Source organism: Pyxicephalus adspersus, chromosome 3 (assembly GCF_032062135.1).
Source record: "Pyxicephalus adspersus chromosome 3, UCB_Pads_2.0, whole genome shotgun sequence".
Lineage (NCBI taxonomy): Eukaryota > Metazoa > Chordata > Amphibia > Anura > Pyxicephalidae > Pyxicephalus > Pyxicephalus adspersus.
In genome coordinates, this window is record NC_092860.1 from 130,285,316 (window position 1) to 130,301,867 (window position 16,552).

Sequence of the window (16,552 nt, forward strand, 5' to 3'; positions counted from 1 at the left end):
AAAACTCCTCAATTTGGCCACAGGAAAAAAACAAACTGGGACTAAGGTCATTAGAGCGTACCAATAAAATGTATTTAAAAAAATAAAAAAACAATCTTGGTCAGCCTGATGGCTTAAAGTAAATCTAGACATTCAAAGCAACAGATTTGCTGCAATCTTTCATTCACAGAGAATGTGATTTCCTTTATTACCCTGCCACCAGGAGTTGAAAGAAACACCCCATAGTTCCAGGCTTGGTGGAGTATGCAGCAGCAATGGGCTAGTTACATGGGGAGTCAATAGCTCTGTGTGAAGGATGCCTTTGGTAAACAGAGATTACACAAGGCCCTCCAGTTGCTCAGACCAGCCGAATGGAACAGAACAGTAATAATAGGAAGCTTTGTATTTGCACCAGATTAGGGCTGCCCTGAATAGGTGAATCCAGTATTACCTTTAAAGGCCTCTAAAATCGTAATAAAACAGCCTTCAGTAAAGAAAGCAAATATTATCTACATGTACTGCTACACACGCTGCTAAATTCCCCTTTAAAGGGAAGAAGTGTCAAAGCATGCTCTCTAAAAGATCTTCAATATCGGACTCCTATGCAGGATACATGAACCCCCTCTTTTTTTTTTTCTGCTGCCCCCTATCTTTCTGGTACTTCTGATGACTTCTGTCACACAGAACTCATCAGAAGGAACCAGATACTGCAGCAGGGGTGCCATCTGGCACTCCCTACAGAGTCAAATCCAAAAGATTTTTCACAAAGATTTTCTGTTCACTGCAGAGGAGTTAAGCATTGTGGGCAGCGGGATGGGTACATGTTAACAAATTGCTTTACAGGGTTTTATATTTGGAGTAGTTAGTTTTAGTTTTCAGAAGGAAAAGTATGCGTGTGTTGTTAAAAAAACATTATTAAAGTTTACCAAGCCATATATACTAATGCCCTAGAAAGACCAAACACAGAATATTTAAATTAAACATGGCCTTAATAAGCAAAATAAACTCAAAACTGCAGTGCCTTTTTATAGCTGCATTTTATTGAAATCTGTTGCAAATAAGAGATATACAATGAGAGTGACACAGGAGGAGGACAGGACCCGAAGAATTTACAATCTACGATAAATGAGTGGGGTGATAAGGGGAGCCTGAAGATCAGCAAGTAACAATCAGTTGTAAAAACATTTAAACCTGTACCTAATTTAAGCTAATTTTTTACGGATTTACTTTAAACTAGCTATCATTAACAAAATGATGGAAAAACTACCTAACCTTTTGTATTTTTATTCTTATATCACTGAAGTCTATCAATCTTTATTGCGATATTACTGCTAGAGTCCGGCATCTCAGAGATTTACATTTATATTTCTCTTACACATAAAATCTACAGGCAAAGGCACATTTACACAAATTGGCTACGTGCTCTTCAAGTGTTCTTTAGTATTAGTATTACATATGGAAAGAAACCATGAACACAAATTTTGTGACTTCTGGGTAGGCAAGCTTGATAAAATAAGTTTGAAAAGTTTTTAGGAGCTAATTTAAATGTTCAAAAACTTGGAGCAAACTTAATAGAGAGCGGCTAGGGGTGTATCAGATTAAAATGGTAAGTGCGTCATGAAATATGAATAGATTTGAAAGCAAAGCACTGAAGCTTGAATTTGATTCTGGGGTAAGATGGAAGCCAGTTAGGAGACCTGCAAATAGAGGCAGCAGATAAGGAGTGGTGGGATTTTAGGAGTTGTAGATGCTTGCAATGTATTTATGTAAATAGTATGACAGCTTGTGAGATTTACAAGTTGATGTGGGATTCCTTAGTGCCAGTGCACAACCGGCTATGGTACTACAGCATTGGGTTGTCCTACCAAATTACTGGCCCTGCAACACACAGCACCACATACGGTGTACAGGGGAATACTTATAAACCCATCTGCCTCTCCTGACACTGCTGCTTTAATTATCAGAGAATAGGGTGGAAGATTGCAACTGTCTGCATCTGCCAGTGGCCAAATGATTTTAATTTGCCAAGTCTACTGGACTCCCAGAGTCATCCCTTGGTGAGTGGAACAGAAAAACATGTCTGGGAGCCAGGGGGAGACCATAGTTTGTGGGCTGGGGGAAAAGGGGGGGTGTTTCACACAAGTCAGGGAAAGTGTACTTTGTGTCAGTTGTGCGCTACTTCCCCCCATGTCTTAGAATGTTCTTTTGGGCAGGGTCCTCCTGTATCTGTCTGTCATATGCAACCTATTTTTATTTATTGTACAGCACTGCACAATATGTTGACGCTTTATAAATACACTTTATAAATACAGTAGTATTCCACTGGTGGGCACTGATTTGTAGTAATGCCCTTAACTAGATATTCAGGGTTTATGCGTCCGTATCACTGAACTGTACAGGCAGATCTCAGTACAAGAATTTAGGTTTTACACATACATTAGTGTATTAGTGCTAGGGATAAAATAAAAGTAAATTACCTCCTCTCGTAGATCAGTTGCCTATTACAAGCAGACAAAAAGGTATATTTTTCCACCGCAGCAAACTGATTAATTTGCCTCTGTTCATCACTATTTAATTACTGTGTGGAAAGACTGTGTCAAAATGGAAATTAGATATGCAGAGGTGTCACTTGGGGCATGAAATCATTTAGAATAACCTGGTAAACAACACTTTCAAGAGGCAAACTCTGGAAACCCCTGGAAGCAGCCACAACAAATCATTTCAAATAATTAGTAGTACGTGAGCATTTCTTACACCAGCCAAATTATTTCAACAAAAATAAACCACATATAATACCTTAGCTATCCATTAAACCCCAGGGCGACACTATTTACATCTATGTCAACTTTCTGTGGGTGAGTCTTCTTTTTTTAATAAAAGAGTGTGTCCTATTGTAAAGAATTAATGGGCCAGTCCACCTAAAATAGTCACTAACTGTGCTCAAAAGTTTAACCAGTTGTCTCATGCCCATTCTTGAACAAATCACATGTGCTTTGCATTGCCAAACTGGGACGCAAGTAATGTTGTCCTTACCCATAGCAAAGAAAAAAAAATCAGACCCGCTTTCCTGGAAAAATCATCCTGAGATTAAAGAAGGTAAGTAGAGGTAATGGAGGTGCTCTTGTTATTTTCTAGGATATCAGACAGTCCATTGGTCACTCTTACTAGGTCTTGGTAATAAACGGCCTGTTCGGAATGACAAAGAACAATTCTGGCTATAACTGAATTTTAAATAGGATATCTGATCTGTATTTTTAACATGGCCACATCCCTAATATCAATGAAGGAAGGCAGTTTTGTGGAAAACCACTGTTTTTTTGGGACTTTTAAGGTCAACACTCAACAAAAACAAGAAAACATATATAATAAAATTACTTTATTTACTAACAATAAAATCACTTCGATCTAAAATGCACAAATAAAATAATCTGTCACAAACAAGATACTCCTTAATAGGGTTTTCTGGTATTTGTGAGCATGCAGCGCCCTTCTCACATAGATTGGTATAGGGCCGATGGGACAGCAATATAGGGATTATTTTTAGAGGCAGCAATCAAAAAGCATCTTAATGTCTTGATTCAATGAATTCCAAATTTTAATTCCAACTTCTTTTAAATCTTTTAAATCATAGTGAATATCTGGAAGGTAGTTGCAGTATGTACCCAGACTGAATATCATGTGAGTTAAACGTTCTAGTATATAACCAATTGTTGCTCTGGATAAATCATTTCCTAATTGGAGTCCTTTTATGAGTTGTCCGACTGGTCACTATGATCTATGCCTCCCTTCCTCTTCTTACTGCTGCCCCGCCAATCCCTGGAGTGACGGCATGTTCGGAATGACCAAGAACAATTCTGGCTACAACTGACATTTACTGCAAAATGTGTTTAGCAATGTCTAATCACTCTTTCCCCAACTTTTACCCCAAAATCCCCCAGATTTTACACTCTATTCAATTAGAAAATGTGTATGATGCAAATGTAACTAATGTTTCACACATTTTCTAATTGAATCCAATGTGAGAATGTGTTACTTCCAATAAAAAATGGGTGGATCTTGGGAGAAAAAACCCTAATAATTATTTTACCTAGGTTCTTAAAAAGCATTTCAAAACATACTTTTTGTACAGACAACTTAGGTCCTGGCCAACAATAGGAAGTTGAGTATTTCATGGGTAATTTCAGGCATTTCAGTTGAGTGATGAGACAGCCAAACTGCATTACCACTTGTTATCCTTTTGAGAATCAATTAATGCTGGAACAGCATGACAATAAAAGTTGCTTGAGTTAAGCAATAGTTCCAGCTGATTATTAAATTAGCCCTAAGAGACATTCCAAAGATAACACACTGGCAGAACAAGCTGCTGGGCTTTCTGTACTAGTCTGCTGGTGAAGTAATTAATGAATCAGTAATGTCCCGCTGTGGACCTCCAGCTTCTCAAAGTATGGGATGAACCAAAAGAAATGTCAGGCGCCCTTTCATTCTCCACACCAGTAATAATATGCAAAATTAAACATTTAGTCAAATTGCTAATTTTGTTTAAACACTTTTTATATCTTTGTAAGAAGCAATGGGATATCAAATTAAGAGCAGAAATAAAGACAGAACACGTTTTTATGGAGGATATGCCAGAATTTTTCAGAGGTTTAATTGGTGAAAAGGTAACCTGTAAGAAAATCTCCACATATCTAAGTTTAAAGAGGAATTATACTACCAATTCAAAAAAAAAAGATAATTGACAAATATAAAACACAAATACGCATAAACGCATAACCCAGCCCTGGCATATTTGACTCTTTTTTCCCCCACAATGTTCAGTGCTTGGCTTGTCAGACGTTACATAGTGGGGAGCATTGCAGCCTGTATGAATCATCCCCAATATGTTTATTAACAACCAGTGCTTCCTATTGTTAATTAACAGAGCAGAGCATTCCCACTGGCTTATGTTGTCAGGGGCAGAAGCATACCCCTGAAGAATGGTGACCAGCTAGATCCTGGTACACACAAGATATGCTGGGAACTATAATTTTAGGTCTTTCATAGCACCAGCACTGAAGGAAGAGGTCAAAACACACCATTCAAGTTTTTCAAGCAATTATAACTTTTCTTTACTTCTATGTTCCAAAATAGCATAAAAACACATTATTCTTTTAAACAGTATAATTCTTCTTTAGGACTTACCACTCCCCTCAGCACTTTTAGAAAAAAAAATAAAGAATGTTGTGTTTACTTTAAGGTTTATTGGTTTTTCTAAGTTTTGATGACTTTTTCAGTTTTACATGCTTGACATTTTTATAATTGTTATTACTGTATTAAATATAAATTAAACATATTAAATAGAGATTTGTAGATTAGCTAGCAAATGGATCTTCCATTGGTTTAGTGCTGCCTAGCAAGGTTTAAATTATCACTTTTTTACATTTATTTCTTATTAGGGTATTTTCCTTTTACTTCATGTCCTGTATACTCAACAGAAGATAGAGGATATCTTTTCAACATGAGGGGATTTTGAATTTACCCTTACTTTCATTCCCCATGACATTGGTCATAAGTATATGGAGAGTGAATATCCCTGACAGAAACACATATAGCACTTGAGGATAACAACCAACTTATTATTATTACTGTAATTATTATTAATATTAATAACAGGATTTACCTGTGTGGGTAATGAGCAAATGTATGCAGATGTACAGAACATTTCTGTACATAGGAAATATGTTAAATAATTACAAACAAAGACTGATGAAACTATTTACATCTGTCTGCTCTCTACCATGTATAATCAAACCCTTTAAAAAAAAAACTTGCACAAATTTTACATTACAACTAAATTTTTTTTTTCCTTTTTAATGGGCCTGATTTATTAAAGCTCTCCAAGGCTGGAGTGGATACACTTTCATCAGAGAAGCTGGGTGATCCAGCAAACTTGGAATGGATTTTTAATGGTCATTTACTAATTGTTAGCAGTTGTTTTTAACCTCCCTAGCAGTTCATTTCTTTACGGTTTTATATGTCTAAAAGCGGTACATTGTTTTTCATGAAAATGTATTTTACAGTATAATATATTAGCATGAGTATAATAAAGTTTGAAACACAAAATCATGTACAAATAATAAATTGACTAAATTAAAAAATCCAAAAAGGTCTCTAAATTTAAATGTTTTTTTATTTTTTTTTTAAAATACATATTATACTCATACTAATATATATACTGTAAAATAAATGTTCTTGAAAACATCGTACTGATTTTACACATATAAATCCAATGTATTGCATTCAATACAGTTATTTTGTATTGAATGCAATACAAATGTGTTTTGAATTTCCCGCCCCGCCGGCAACGTACACACGCACCAACGTCACCGGGAACTGCCCGGTGACTCAAAGGATGCAGAAGCTGGCCGGAAGAAGAGAGAAGAAGACAGAGATCGCGGCAATGGACGGCGCGGGACCCCGGCGGATCAGGTAAGGCTCTATTAGGCCTCCTATAGGATTACCTACCCCGAGTGTGACTCGGGGTTACCGCTTTTAGCAACTTTTTTCTACCCCGAGGCACACTCGGGGTTACCGCTTTTAGCAACTCTTTTCTACCCCGAGGCACACTCGGGGTTACCTCTAGGGAGGTTAATCCTAGACCAGATCCACTCCAGGTGTTTTGGATCACCAAGCTTCACTGATAAAAGTGTGTCCTCTTCAGGCTTGGAGAGCTTTATTAAATCAGGCCCAATGTGTTTTACTTATACTCTTTATTCTTACACATCAGAAAACCAGAGCCATTTATTGAGACTTTATTGCACTCTGCGTTTTTTTGTCATACGGAAAACAGCAGATGCTTAGGTAGCCTAAAGCACGAGGAGTGTTTCCTTAAAATGTTGGTATTGTTAATAAATTAGTTTCAATTAGAAAAATTGTTTAAATGAAACAAAGTTGCTTTTTAAACAGTCCCTGACTCCTGTCTTAATTCATTAGGAATGCTGTCTGCTAACTGTACTTGAAGAAACATTTCCTGTTGAGCAGACTGGTTATGTCAGCCAGACATGAGGACTTTGGGTGACCAGGCTCTTCCACTTCCCTCATTGGTGATGCACAGAGCACCTATGCGACATAGATCCCAGGTTTGAATCTCAGACAGGGGCTCCTAAAAACATACAGTTAAATAATTTGGTATATCCAGAAATTGACATTGATTTGTCATGAGCTACCTGTGGATACTCTACCAAAGTAAAGCTACTTTAGCTAAGTATAAGGAGCAATAGAGATGGAGTAAATATATGCAAACCAGCTAGTGTTGTATTTACATAGCAATAGTCAATGAGGTATTCACACACATTACCAACACTTTGATTTATGTAAGAAACACATTTTTTTCCTTACCTCTGGTTGGTCTGAAATATTCAGGATGAGTGCCCATAATTCAGCACGGAGGGCTGTTGGACATCCCTGGCGCACATATTGCTGAGCTGCAGCACTGTCATGTTCTTCTAGGACTAAAATAAAAAGAAAAAAAGCAGTTGTATTTTTTCATTACTTAGATGATCAATTTTAGAATAACAGATTCAACCTTAGTGTTGAATCTGTTATCAGAATGCCAAATCAAAATCTTTTGTTTTAGTTTTGCATGGAGTGGGGAAAGTTTATGTTTCATCTTAACCTCCATTTCAGGTCCTTCTTACAATAGTTTCATCAGAGGGAAGGTGGGGTGAAATTTGCAACAGGGACATAGACAGAAATAAAAAGCTCTGTCTTTCTTTATTGCTGTTAGAGAGTTCCCTTATAGTTTTCCTGTCTAGTAAAATGTTGTCAGCAGGACAGAAATTAGGGGAAAATGTCTTCAATAGAGACCATTTTAGCAGTAAAAACCATTTTGGGTGGACACGCATGTCTTAGCAGCAAAAAATGTGTAATTCTGTTTAGTCAGTTTATTGATTAGGAATATACAGCCAGGTACTAATAACATGCCTTAAACATTTATTTATCTCTGCTGCATGTAAAGCAATGTAGCCTGGTCAAGTATGTGAATGGATATATGAAAGAACAGCAGCTTACTGATGTGGTCCTGTTCGTATCACCAATGTAAACAGTGGACTCCCACTTTTTACATTCAAAGCACTGTGAAATACAATAAGGCATGAATGGCTTACTTGCCCTCATTCCTGTACCCCGATGTGCAGAAGAATACAGGAAGATCTTGACAAGAAAGGAACAGCGAAGTACTATATGAAAATGTATTTAAGTATTTTTAATGAAGTTTAATGGGTTCTGGTCATGTTAGCAGTGTGGGAGCTTCCATTAACCTCCCTAGTGGTCTGATTCTGGTCGTATTTCCATGCAAAAAGCAGTACCATTTTTTGCATGGAAATTTATTTTACATTGTAGGCCTATATTTCTTAGGCAAAACTCACCAACACATGTCTAATAGTTAATAAATTTAATCAAATTTAATAATAAACTTTTTTTTTAAAACACAAAAATCTGTTAAAAATAAAAAAACAATGTATAATGTAATATAACTGTACAGCAGCATATATAATTTATATATATATACAATAGTCTGACTATTCATGAAGAAATGATAGGAGTGGTAATAAGGACAGCAATTAAAAGATTAACTGAAAATTTTGCAGACAGCAAAATAAATGAATCTTCACCACAGGATATGTGCATTAACTACAGCGGTGAACAGCTTTTGATGGCTCTCTGCTGATCCTTCAATTTTCTGGCAGTGGGGTGATTTGTTACTTTCACTTCATTTGTTGGGTTCTGTTTTCAGCTCTGATTAGCAGCTGAATGTTTTCATTTCTAAAGGTCGAAATATAAAAGTAACAATATATCCAGGAGACAATTCTACAAGACAAAGGACAAAGAACAAAACGGTGTACATTACTTACTTTTCTTTCCAATGCGCAGGTGTTCGTTTTCAAACATTTCTTTAAAATCAAAGCAATAAAAACTTAATTACATTTGAGACTCTCATTACATTCTATCACTCAGCTGTAATCAAAAATGAAATCAACATGTCGTCAAGGTCTAAAATTAATTTTATGACTACATCAGTACAAAAAGAATCCCCTCTGGTTAATAGATATAATAAAATAAAAAAAAAAACCCTAGCTCTGATCAGCGAAACATGTCCATCCTTGTAATGACACCTTGAAGGGCACTTAAAGTTTTTTTAAATTTTGGATAGAGAGTATTGAAAAAGTTTTCACTGCTATCACATACTTCATTAAAGAGATTTTTCTCAATTCCTGCCCTGGAGAAAAGAATTAACATCGTCCCTGTTGGGGATTGGTTTTACTAAACAAGTGAGGAACATAGTCACCAGTTTAGAGTGTGAGGGAAATCCCTGCAAAAGAACCATTTTCCTACAAACTCGGATGATTCCTTTGGTTCTTCAAGCACAAATCTTTTCAGTCCCCTGGTCAGATCATGACCCAGTAAGTGTAAGATATAGAGGGATCCAGCGCATTCAATCAAGTTTTAAATGAAGACCTAATAAAGGTCTATTGCAGGACCCTAAAACACAATCTGAGATAAAAATTTTGAACCAAAGTTTTTTTTTCAATCTATCCGAGGATACCTCTCCAGCTAACAACTGGGAAGCTTATAAGGCAAATATAAGAGGGGAACTTAATAAAATAGGAACATATTAAAAGAAAGCCAGAAAAAAGTTCTTGGAAGCCAAGATGAAGGAATATCTCACTTTAAAATCAGGTCATAAGTCAAATATAATGCTAGATCTTCGTTCTCAAATTGAAACTCTGCGTACTGAACTCAATATGATACTAATGACCAAAGCGGAGAAATCCCTTAGGTGGGGAGCTCACAAATACTATACTTGGGGTGATAAGCCTGGGAAACTATTACTTAACAAGTTATCTCCAAAAAATAAATCTTTTACTCTCCCTAAAATAAAAATGAAGGATGGAAAGATCACTCAAAACTCAGAAAAGATACTGGCAACATTTGAAGAATTTTATTCTTCAGTATATAGCAACCAGCACAATGTTTCTCAGGAAGCATTGGAATCATTTTTAAGGGATTTGCATGTACCTAGACCTAAAGTTAATCATATGCAGATATTAGACCAACCCATTAAGAGGGAGGAAGCTTTGAAAGCATTAAAAGCACTAAAGTCTAGCAGTGCCCCTGGTCCAGATGGCTTCTCTTATGTTTATATTAAAACCTTTTCATCACAACTGATCCCACATCTGGTCTCTTATTATAATTTTTTACGAGACGGCAATCCTCTTCCTGTGGAAGCGAATCGTGTCTTTAAAAGTGTAATCCCAAAACCGGGTAAACATGCTACTGAAGTGGCTTATTATAGACCGATTTTGTTGATCAACTGTGACCTAAAACTGATGACTAAAATCCTAGCAAAAGTTTAGGATCTTTTTTGGGATTATACATCCAACCAGATAAAGTAGGTATAATGCCTAATAGACAAGCATCCGACCAGGCAAGGCGCACTATAGATCTAATCTCACTAGTAAATGACAATTGCGATGGTGGTAGTAACAGAGAGGCTATGCTTCTGGCCATTGATTTGCAGAAAGCTTTCAATAGCGTCTCTTGGCCTCATATGTTTAAGGTACTCTCTATGATGGGTTTTGGTATTTATTTTTAAAAAATTCTGAAGCCATTATATGACAAACCGTTAGCAAATTATTTTTATTGATATTATAAGGGGTACAAGGGGTTGACCATTATTACCCCTTTTATTCGCTCTTATTATAGAACCATAGAACCAGCAATTAGGGAAAACTGAGATATAAGGGAAATACAGTGTGGTAAGAGGGAACACAAACGCACATTATTTGCAGACGATATTTTGATGTATATCTCCCTCCCACATGTGACTCTTCCTAACTTTTTAAAATCTTAGATAGATTTGCAGTTGTCTCAGAGTTATATGTAAATAGATCTAAATCTCAGGCCCTAATATAAATATTTTGAAACCTCAAATTGCAGCGATCAAAAAAAATTTTAATTTATGCTGGGAAGTTAAATTGCTCCAATATCTAGGTATCCAATTAACATCATCTTACCAGGCCAACTTTCCCCCATTATTTAAAAGAATTTTCTCAGATCTAAATAACTTGATGTCATCACCTCCCTCTTGGTTGGGACGCATAGAAATTGTTAAGATGAATATTCTACCTCAGATACTATATATGTTTCGTACGCTCTCAAATATGGTTCTTTCATCAGCTTTGGCCTTGCTTCAAGGAAAGGTGATGAATTTTATTTGGGGTGGTAAAAAAAGCAGGATTCAGAAAAAAATGTTAACTCCACTTTCGCAGGGTGGCCCAGGGGTTCCTTCCTTTTAAGATTACTATGCAGCATTTTAAATTTCCCAAATTTCATTAACTACAATATCTGGGCCAAAACCACAATGGGTAGAGAAGGAAAATACCGCTGTGAAGCTGGGCACGATAGCATCTCTAATGTGGATTTCTAAACCACTTAGACAATATCGAAAGTCCCCCACTTTAACCCATTTTCTTTGGATATGGGAAAAATATAAATCTATTCCAGGACTTTGTTTAGATCACACCCCTTTAACGCCTCTGTGGCATAATCCAGAATTCCCTCCAGGGCTTAATGAGAACAGATTTCAAAGGTGGATTGATATAGGATTTAGAAAGGTGATGCATATTTTAGATAAACATAACGTGGTAAGTTTTGAACATCTTCCTACTAAAGAGGAACTTCCGTGTCAGGAATATTTCCAATATAGGCACTCAACTCAATCTTTTGTATATTCTAAAATTTGTGTAGCCCTCTGTCCGCTACATCTTACTACACTTGAAAGTTCATGTAAATCTATAGCAAACACAAGGAGACAAATATTGATTATATATGATGTATTGATGCTTTCTCAGAATAAGCTAAAATATATGTGCTCTTGGGAAGAAGATTTGGGGTTTAGTCTATCTAGGGAAGAGTGAAGTAAGTTAACTTTTTCACTTTCAAAAATTTCTCCTAACACCTCCCTGATAGAGGCAAATTATTAGGTTATACTAAGATGGTACTTGGTTCCTGAGCAGCTTTTTAAATGTAATCCTTCACACCTCCCTTCAATGCTTTAGAGGCTGTGATACCATTGGCACAATATCACATATGTGGTGGTCATGCCCTATAGCTCAAGCCTTTTCAAAAGAAATATTTGCCCTTATCCAAAGAGTGTTGAGGTAAGATATAAAATGCTCACCTACTACCGCACGTTTTGGTAAATGTCAATTAAAGGCATCCAAATTTTCATTGAAACTATTAAACTTGATGTTATTGGCGGCTAGAATTACATTAGCGAAATCTTGGAGGAAACCTTCCATCTCAGTTAACCCTTTCTTTTCCCAAAATGGATTGGATTATGGTGAATGATAAAATGTTCCACATATTGGAAAATAAGATGGCTAAGTTTAATTTAATATGGGATCCATGGAAGACCTACTGCTCGCATATGTAGAGAAGTAGATAAACATCAAATAAAGGGATGATTTCCCTGCAGTTTAATGTTTTTCCTTCCCCTTTATTTCTGTCTTGTTTCCCTGTGTCTTTAATGTTTGTTTATGTATTTTTAGGTTTGTGACATCTAATTAATACATTACATGTAGAGATTTATACATTTTATACATTATGGTTATTGCTTTTTCCCCCAAAATGATTATGCATTTGTATTAGGAGTGCTTTAAAATTGAATTTGTTTATTAGTCATTGGTAAAATAAGTGTTTATGAAGAATAGGAGAATTATCTGATGATTTTCTATTCTTATAATTAGTATATTAACACAATGGTATGGCAAAATTTGAATCATCAGTTCACTATAGTTTAGATCTAGGGGGTAGGGATTCAAATACGGAATTTATGGACCTCTTAAAGGAAAAAATAGGCCAAAAGAGTTAATAATATTTGAAAATATTAGTAAGAAATTTTATTTTTAAAATGAAAGATAATTTATAAAGGCAAAGATAACATTGAATGCTCACAGTAATGCCTACTTACAAAGAAATTGCTCCTAAACACATAACCCTCCTCATACCATATAGGTAAATATATTTATTGATGGAAAAGTGTTAGAAACTACATTTTGAAACTGTATACAATGAAACAGAAAACAAAGGCATGGGAAGTCAGGCCGCAAATTCTCAGACCACTAGCACTTTTCCATATGCCAAATGTAAGAGAATACAAGACCTGGCTTATTGGCCAGGATGGACTTGCAACCTACCTGGTGGGACTGGCGTAGAGTCATCCACTCCTAGCTGACCTGTGTTAAGGTTGAGTTCTCCAAAAAATTCTCTCTGCATTTAAAGAAATATTTATTGTTGAGCCTGGGAAATACGCAGTCATGTAATTGATCTCAAACAAGGTTACAATATAATATACTATAGTAAGTTACATAAATAATTAGGTTTGCTAGCAACATTGAGGACCCTAGTATGTAGACTTTTGCCCACTCAGTGTGCTTTGCTTCCTGTCCACTTGTTAGACAGGAAGTACCTAAGCTTGCTTAGGAGATTCAAATTACTGACACACACAAAAACACACACTTATCCCTTTGCAAATGGGCTATATTTTATATAAAAAGGCATAGAGAGGTGGATGGATATAGGATTATCAACTAATGTGAGTAGCTACTTATGTGACTTTTTTACAAACTCAATTAGGCAGGCAACAGGTCCTGTGCAACAGTTCTAATGCTTTTCAGCTGTGGGTGTACAGTTGTCTTGCTGATACTACTAATAAGACAATAAGTGACTTTCCCGCTCTGACGCTTTTCACCATAGAAGAGCTTAGACACCCGTAATTCTGGGGGAGATTGGCCACAGTGGGGATTGCTGTAATCTTTTCTGCCACTGCATGGATCACAAACCTTATATAATATTTTCACACTCTTTGTATTTTTGTATTTCATAAATTTAAAGATGTCATTCAGACTTGACATGCTTTGTAAGAAATAGAAAATCTACAAGGAAAAGGGATCTTGTTTTTTCCCTTCATGGATTAGCATTTACTATTATATCATATTTTCACGCCCTTTGTATTTTATAAGAGATGCCATTAGAACTTGGCATGCTCTGTAAGAAAATAGAAAAAATCTACAAGAAAAAAATAATTTTTCCTTTTATGGATTAGCATTTACTATGATATCAGTCACATAAAATATATATTACTGTTATGATTATGTTAGTGAGCAACTGTCAAGTTCTGAAACATTTTAAAAGTTCTCAACGCTTTTACATTTTTTTTTAAAAATAAAATATAATACTGATTTGATGATGAAAGGAAAGTATGGAAAGCTCCTCTTGACTAAAAAGTAAAATGTTTCACTATGAAATGACAATTCGGATCTTTGGCTTAATACAGAGTAAGGTAATAGAAAAAATAAAAGTACAGTTTCAAACTATTTGTTAAAATTGTTTAAAGTGCCCTTGGTGGTTACTGCCAGGCTCTCAGCTAGGAATAGGAGAGCAAGCAGGGAAAATGTCAAAGAAAAAATAACTTAAACACCATATAATTAAATCACCACATACCAGCTCTCCTCCTAAACTGATTGTTAAGCTTGCTGACCCTTGCCACTATAAAGCCTGGTTGGTTCACACTTTCACTCATTAGCTGACAGCACTCTTGGGCATTACTCATTGGTGAATGAAGTGTACCTTGGGCCCTTTTTATTTTTTGAGCTCTCCAGCTCAACAGTCCTGCTTATAAAGCTTAGTGGACCCTAAATGCCGCAGATGAGGTGCCAAGAATGTTACAGTCAACAAGTGAGACATTTAGCTTTGCACAAATAAGTCACAAAGCAAGAATAGTCAGCATTCATACTGAAACTAAAATTAAATTCTGGTACAAAATATTGCAGTTATTTGAAAGGCTTTTAGTAACCCTGCAAAATACATAACAAATTACTTTTTTCAATGCACTTATGATGATACTAGTATACCTATAAACTCTGTACAATATACAAGCTGTCCCTTGCTCACCTCCATGCTCTGACAAACACATTAGCCTTTTCACTCCTGCAAACTAGTCTATAATTTAAACTGGCACTGAGACCACTGGGAGCAGACAATTATTTAAAGGGAAATTACAGTACTTTTACATATGTATTTGTTATAGACAGGTCTAAAAAAAAAATTTTAAATCACCTTTACTTCATAACTGCTAATGATGGGCACAGTAAGCTCGTAGAGAAGCAGCTTATGCATTGAAGTCCTAAAAATTCCCTGACACTATGCTCTGTTCATACCAATAAATCGCAGAAAACTGTAAATACCTTGATGTCATTTAAAATATAAAGGGATAAGGTCTTTCAGGAAAAAGCATATACCTAAATGAAATGCATCAGCAAATGTAATCAGTCCAAGATTTTGTTTTCATTTAATGCTCAAAATGAATTGTACACGTTAGACTAAACTTTAATTTTTTTTTGTTTTTAGTTTTGGATAGAGTGCAGAAGTATTATACAGTATACAGTAAACACGTTGTCAGGTTTTATACAAAAAAAAAATAAAGAAGAAAAATGACTGACTTACTGTTTTATCTGAGGTCTAATAAAAAAAAGTACTTAAAAAAAAAAAAAAAGTAAAATAGAGACATAGATAAGAAGAAGTTCTAACCCTTCCACATTAATGGAAGATTGTTACCACAAGATAACTATTACTTATAACATTTGGCAGCTAGTGTCTGGAAAAGATGCTGCTCCCAGCCACTGTAAGTATTTATCACTTTTGGATGTACTGAATATTTTCTCCCCTTCCACCTGCTGTGGTTCCTCCTATTGTGTCATTTTTATGTCATTACAGGATGTAAAAGTTGGCAGGAGAAACAGCAGCCAGCAAGGGGAGAAAAACTAGAACTTGCAGAAGACAGCGATCAGTGACGTAGTGGCTTTTCAATTAAACTAGCCACAGAAAAGATTAGTATATAAACAATTTTATTTTTACAGGTGATCCCCTGGCTAAAAGTGACCCTGTGTTGGCAAGCTTTCCTTAAAGATTTTATTGTAAAAACATTTGCTCCTCTGTAAAACTATGCTTTGCCCTCCCAGCATAATATACAGACTGTAGTACACTGTATTGGGAGCTTTTACACAGGGCAGAGGAGAAACAAACTTTTGTTCTCAGACTTACCAGTTCAGGGATGTCTTTCATTTTTAATGGGACCTGAATCAGGCCAAGATTAGCCCTAAAACTTGTCTGGTCAGTATCATAGTTAGGATTACGAAGATTAATAAGCACCTACAAGAGAAAAGTAAAGAAAGTTAATTGTTTACCTCAAAAGATAAGGACCTAAAAAGTTAAAATGGTAATATATCACTAATGTTTATTTTGGGAATTTTAGTTAGGTCCCTAAATATTAAAATGTTAAATGCAGTAAAGATTCCAAAGTGGGATATCAAAGGAGGATCTGATATGCCAGATCTTTGCAGCATACGTCTGCATCATTATTTACGGTTAAGTGGCAGAAGCTAAAATGTGAGAAGGGGTCAGAACAAGTAAATGTTTTATAGTCTAGGGCAGGGGTCAGCAACCTTTACTATCAAAAGAGCCATTTTGCCTC

General features: G+C 35.8%; 1 protein-coding gene across 1 annotated transcript in view; it reads right to left on the reverse strand.

Annotated features, from left to right (window-relative positions):
• The window catches only part of TBC1D19 (TBC1 domain family member 19), an 87,857-nt gene that overhangs the window by 38,225 nt on the left and 33,080 nt on the right, over positions 1-16,552 (reverse strand). Inside the window, exons 8-11 of the mRNA XM_072406357.1 lie at positions 16,123-16,230; positions 13,218-13,290; positions 8,871-8,909; positions 7,357-7,469 (exon numbers count right to left, since the gene is read on the reverse strand). Of these exons, the coding sequence (XP_072262458.1) occupies positions 7,357-7,469; positions 8,871-8,909; positions 13,218-13,290; positions 16,123-16,230 (333 nt within the window). The remainder of the gene's footprint in view (positions 1-7,356; positions 7,470-8,870; positions 8,910-13,217; positions 13,291-16,122; positions 16,231-16,552) is intronic.